At 34.0% G+C, this 6,147-nt stretch overlaps 1 protein-coding gene across 1 annotated transcript; it reads left to right on the top strand.

Moving 5' to 3' along the window:
* The first annotated feature begins 2,768 nt into the window (after positions 1 to 2,768).
* On the top strand, positions 2,769 to 5,839 carry LOC104238478 (uncharacterized). Its single transcript, XM_009792837.2, has 2 exons — positions 2,769 to 3,213; positions 5,197 to 5,839. The coding sequence occupies exons 1-2, from the start codon at positions 2,830 to 2,832 to the stop codon at positions 5,716 to 5,718; spliced, it is 906 nt and encodes a 301-aa protein (XP_009791139.1). The 5' UTR covers positions 2,769 to 2,829; the 3' UTR covers positions 5,719 to 5,839.
* Positions 5,840 to 6,147: the final 308 nt, after the last annotated feature.

Here is a 6,147-nt window from a genome sequence, read left to right as displayed (position 1 = left end):
AAAACATAAGTGTATAGTATTAAAAACGACAATTCAATAGTGCGTGTTTGCAACATCAGGAGTATCGGAGTTATGAGAAACCAGCGGGAGAAACTCAAGTATTAGCCTTGACTATTTTTCTAGGTGGTGGGGAGGAAATTTTAGTGGTCGAAGAACAAATTGAGAGGGCGCTGAGGTGACATGCCACGTGACATCCACCTCATTAAATGTTAGTGTCATATATGATTGATTGTTCACCTTGGACAATCTTAACGGATGAGGGATATATTTAAACTAATAGTATAACGGCAGGAGTATATTTGGACTAAATGTATAACGAGGAGTATATTTAAATCTTTTCTCATAGTATAAGGGGTATATTTGGCCCTTTTCCATTTTATTTTTGCAGACGTATGGGGTGAAAGAAAAAGAAAACAATTTTTTCAAACTCATTGACAGAAAAAGAAAAGAAAAAACATTCCTCTCTTTTGAATCTTGATTGCGTCTTTGGTATTTGCGGGCTAGTGTCCTGAGATGGGCGAAGTTCGCATGGTCGCATAGAGTTGTTCTTTGTGATAAAATGTGTTGTGTATTTATCATCTTTTTACAACAAATGAAATTCTATTAAGTTGAATACTTAAAACTCATTAATTAAAGTTATGAATCACAATTCAATGATGGCTATCGTTATGCTTCCTTTCACGAGTGAACTGCTAAGGCTTCAATAGAAGAGATCGTGGGGTTTCCGTATTAAACTTAGATGGCTAAATAATCCAAGAAAAGAACACAATGAAAAAAGATAAGTAGCTTAAGTTTTAGGATTGAAAACAATGAAAGGTGGAACTCAATTTGCCATTAACTAGCATGGACAATGTTCAATTCGAACAGTAGCTCGTAGAATGGCGACTTCAGCCAACAGCCACGCATTAACAATTACATAGTACCATAAATTCCAATTCTAAAAACCTATGGCCAATTAAGCTAATCTGGTTTATAAGTATAATTTTAACGCAAACACTCAAAGTGCTTATAATTAAATGCTAATAATTCAAAATTAGCTAGAAATCATAAGTTGATCACCCCAAATTTATAACTATTTGCCAAATACATCAACTCCTTATTATCAATTGCTTATTACCCGTGTCAGCGTTAGCATAAAAGTTCTTTCACAATGTTAGTATAACTATTGCACCGGGTACCTACTACATAGTTATAAAACTTCAATAAACATGATATTCCACCCATAATGGCAACATCTATGAGTTAATTCTCAGAAAATTAACTAAAATGCGCCATTACTAATTCAGCTTCACAATTTTATAAAATCATAAGATGGCAAAGCCCAAGCTCAGTAATTTTAATCAAAAATGATAATCAACGAACATACAATAACCAAATAAACGTTCATATTTTCCATCATTACTTCACCAATTCTAATCAATGAATCAGAAATCAACAAGCATTCAAAAGCTAATCATCAATAAGCATATAAACATACTCATATTTCCTCGATATTTATGGTTAAATTTTTTTCCTCCAGAAACTTAACTACAAACGAACGGTTATTAACTACGGTGAAACTAGTGATTTATCCCTAGGAAAGTACCGAAAATTCAAATTTTCAGTTGATGTCAGAATCATCAAAGTCATCTTGAAAGGAATTGAAGAAATCAGCGTCAGCGAGACGGAGGTGATCGGAACCTAATAAAGGACCTTCACCGAAAATCTCGAGAGCATCCACGTCATCAATGTCCATCGCCATTGTTGATCCTTGATCCTCTAGGTCCGCCAGATAATCCACCGTCATTGGCTTCATCGTCGCCGGAAACTTCTTCCCGGAATTCTCCCTTTGTACATGCTCTGTGAATCGCCGGAAATATTGGAACCTTCGAGAGATTACAGAACGATAGGGGCAGCTATTTATACTTGGAGAATCGGGTCGATTTAAATCGGGTCAAGAATGGACCGACTCCACGTTTTTTTTCCCGGAGACCAAAAAAGGAAAAAAGAGGACGAAATAGTACAGGAAAATATAGTTACTTTATTAGGCAAAATTATCCCCCAAAGAATTACTCTGTGTCCCACTTTATGTGACATGATTTGGAGTATGATGATTAATTATTTTTTTAAATGTAAAATCTTAAAAAAATGTGAGTGAAATTTATGTATTCCAAAAATACATAAAAGAATAATAATTTTAAAATATTTATAAAAAATCACGCTAAATGAAAATTCTTTTTACTCTTCAAATAGTAATTGTATCACACAAAGAAGCGAGTACAAGTTTTGAAGTTAAAACGACAAGATTTAATGATTCTTGATTAAAATACTAATTGAAGGCTATACAATAATTGGTACTCTCTATGTTCATGTTATTTTTATTCTTTTTGTTCTAAAACTAGTAAATAAAATATATTTTTATATTTAAAGATAATTTATCTTAAATTTTTATTTTATTCTTAATAATATATATTTTTACCCGCAAAAAAAAAAAATAACATGACGTATTTGCAACCACAAAGTTTCAAATATTCTTATTCCACTTTTAGACATTCTGCCTAGTATGTATAAAATGAAATGTCATGCCATAAGTCATACTGATACAGAGAGTAAAATTATAATATTGTATTATTTGTGCGTAATATTGTTTCTACTGAAATTCATACGCTAACCAAAATATTCTTGTATTTCAATATGTACATGCTTTGGCCTTTGAGACTACTAATTAAAGTAATTGAATCTTTTGAAAAAGCTATATTCTACATGTAAATTGTAAAACTTCTTATCTTTTATTATTCATTTTTCCCCCTAATTGAAACAGAAAAGTTATCTACTGTATATTTCTGGATAATGTTCACTGGGCAAGGATGGCCAATGGAAAAGCTATCGTCAATGAAAACCGCTAAGAGTAGTGGTCTTCTTCTTCTTCACCTACTAACCTCTCAACCCTCAAACCCCAACAACCATTCTCTCCTTCTTTTCTTCCCTCAAAAAACCAATTCTTTAAATAAACTCACTGCTACAAATTCACTCTCTACTCATATTCTTTCTCAGCCTCTTCACCTCTGCAAGTCTAGCAAGTGGGACTCAAATGCTGAGTCTATCAAGAACCAGAATTTTATTAAAGTTTGGGATTTTGAAGATGAGGAAGAGGAGGAGTTTTATGGGGATGAAATCTTAGACCAAGGAGCTCAAGTTTTACAGGAATATATTGATTGTATTTGGATTTTTAAGGTACCATTTTTACTGCTTCTCCCTTTTATTCTTCAGCTAGAATTCCATGCTATAAGCTTGAATTTCATTTCTTTGCTGTAAAGTTTGTTCCTTTTTTTCCCCTCCTTTATGCATTTTGGGCACTTGAATTTTAGATTTTCTGCTTACAGTTTGGATCTTTTTGGGATGGATATGGAGTTTTGGCACTTTTTGGTGCTTTAATTTGAATTGAAGGACAAAGAAGAATACTGTTGGTTGAGCTAATCAGCTACATTATGAATGACTGTTTTTTGTATAAATGAATTCAGATGCTAGTGTAAAATGATGCCTTGGATAATGCTGATTGATTTTTGTTTTTAGAGTCATAAACTTGGCTTTTAATTTAGTTGAAATGCATAAGTTGTGTTCTTGAGTTAAAAATTGTTGTAGTACATAATACTAAATTAGTGAAGGGTTGTGGTTACTAGGAAGACAATCTTGAGCTGATAGCTAGATTATTCCAAATAATTTTCTATCTTCTCCACAATATTTGAAGAAGCTGTATAAGAATTGACAACATTCCAAGATTTCATTATTAAACATTGAAAATCCTTGTCAGCAGTGGCAGATCTAGGATTTAGATTCTATGGGTTCAACTTGTAAGGTTTTTAGCATTGAATCAATTGTATTTTTAAAGTTATGGGTTCAGACCTACCATTTGTTGCAATTTTAATGAACTTTTACACATATATTTATGCTCCGCTTCGAAAGTACTGGGTTCAGATGAACCAGGCGGCCAAACTCTACATCCGCCCCTGTTGACAGACTTAGACCATTTGCATATTCTACACATATTTCAACTGCAATAGTTGAATCCTTTGAAAATAAATTCCCACAATAAACACAATGTAGGTCATGTTAGCTCTTCCTTTTGTGCCTAAGAAGATTATATCACATAAAATATCTTGAAAGGAGTAGAGTACGATGTCACTTCTCATGGAATACACTGATCCTCAAACACAATGGTGCGGAAGCTCACCGCTTATGTGTTAAAACTCTCTATGTACATCAGAATTCTTTGCTAAAACTCTTAGGATCTCTACAACCAGTCTTTTGCATAGGTGGTCATGATAATGCTTGTCAAGAGGAATTGGTTGAGAATGAAATTTGAGGACAAAAGAGAATTATCAAGACTCAAGGCCTATCTGTATTTAGTTTAGCTCTGAACCAGGGTCAAAGTGTGATACTAGTTCATCCTTCAGCATTGAAGTAATATCCGCTGTGCATCTAATTATGCTTCGTGAAATCCTTTCTTAATGGATATCTTATGCGTTAATCTAACCACAGTTCTAATACCAGGGTTAAGGCTTCAGACTAGAAAGGCTCTTTGACTTCAGAAAGTTTTTCTTGTTTCTTTCTTCCAATGTTCTTGTTTGATTAGTTGTACCTTTTCACTTTGTTCAACTGCCAAATCTGATGTTTTCTGAATAAAAATCAACTGCAAAATGGTTTGCTAATATATGAACGCGTGAATAATCTTTACCTAAAGCCCCGTGGAATCAAGGAAATTTCCCAAGCTCACAAACAGATCACATCTGCTTTTCTTTTGCATATCTTGCTGCTTCCATCAGCGGTAGTTCGGATAAATACTATGAAAAGAGAAGAAAGAAGAGATCTGGAAATGTATTGCTTGATTATTCTCTAAAGCATGTTGGATTTTAAATAGTACGTATTTACTTGTCATGCCATTTACTGGGCATCATCATAAAGCGGTGCAGAAGCTCACCTCTTACATTTTCAATCCCACACGGACGTCAAATTCTTTGCTAAGGCTAGTCTTCATTTCCGCATTCTAAAAACATTGGTGCTCAACAGAAAGAATGAGAGCCACATGTTCAAGTGTCATTAGACAAACTCCATTTGACAATAACTACTCTTGCTAAAATGTTCTCCGACAGAAAATGGAACTTAGACAGATATATTTTTGTCAAATAACTTACAAATTAGCATTCTTTGGCAGTGCAGGTTTTCTGGTCCTATGGTTGGGCGCTTCCGCCAATTCTAATAGCCTTGTTGATAACAGGAGGTCCTAAAGCTTTTCTTATGGCATTAGCCATTCCCCTTGGACAATCCACATTTTCTTTTGCAATCCAAAAGATGCTGGATACGACACAAAACAAACCAAGGCGCAAGAGTAAAACTAAGAAGAGGCAGCGTGTTTCCACCTCAAACAAGACAAACTTTGGGAGAAGAGGAGGAAGCCCCAAGACACGAAGGAGAAAGCCAAGTTATCAAACATGGGCGTCCACAAATGGCGTCTCAGCTAATAAGGATGAGCCCGAGGTATCTAGATACGGAGGATGGGATGAACTTGATCAAGTAAGTGAGTCTACTAGCACTGGTTCATTTGTAAATTCAGCTCAATCATCAATTGGAACATCAAAGATACCTGTGGAAAAGGGCAAGTTAAGTAACCAAAAAGCGAAAAGCGATACACCCCTATTGTTAAGGTTGTTGATTTCCATTTTCCCATTCTTGGCTTCATGAACTAAGTTGCTATAGTATATTGGCAGCTTAATATTGCACAAAAGATTGAACACAGGGTAAAGGATATCTATAGAATAAAATTGAACAGTTTTTTATTTTATTGTTTGAAGTTTCCCTTTTTATATTTCTCTTCATTGAAGAATTTATATTTAAGTTATAGTGATCATATTATGAATACTTCTAAGAACCCTTAAAAAGCATTCAATATTTTACTTGACCTACATAACTTTGCCAGAGTTAACAATCATTTATGCTTTAATCAATTGTTTTATCATTTTCCGTTTCTAAAGCTTGGTGGTTCATGTTAGTTTAAAGTAATTAGTGAATAGGGTATAAATAAATTAATAGAATAATGCATGATATTAGATAGAAATTTATTGATTTCTAACATGCGATTTAAGATAACATGTCAAGGATCTAACTAGGTTG

This window comes from Nicotiana sylvestris, chromosome 1 (genome assembly GCF_000393655.2).
Source record: "Nicotiana sylvestris chromosome 1, ASM39365v2, whole genome shotgun sequence".
Classification (NCBI taxonomy): domain Eukaryota; kingdom Viridiplantae; phylum Streptophyta; class Magnoliopsida; order Solanales; family Solanaceae; genus Nicotiana; species Nicotiana sylvestris.
Note: the sequence above shows the minus strand (reverse complement) of the source record. Positions and strands in the feature narration are given on the sequence as shown.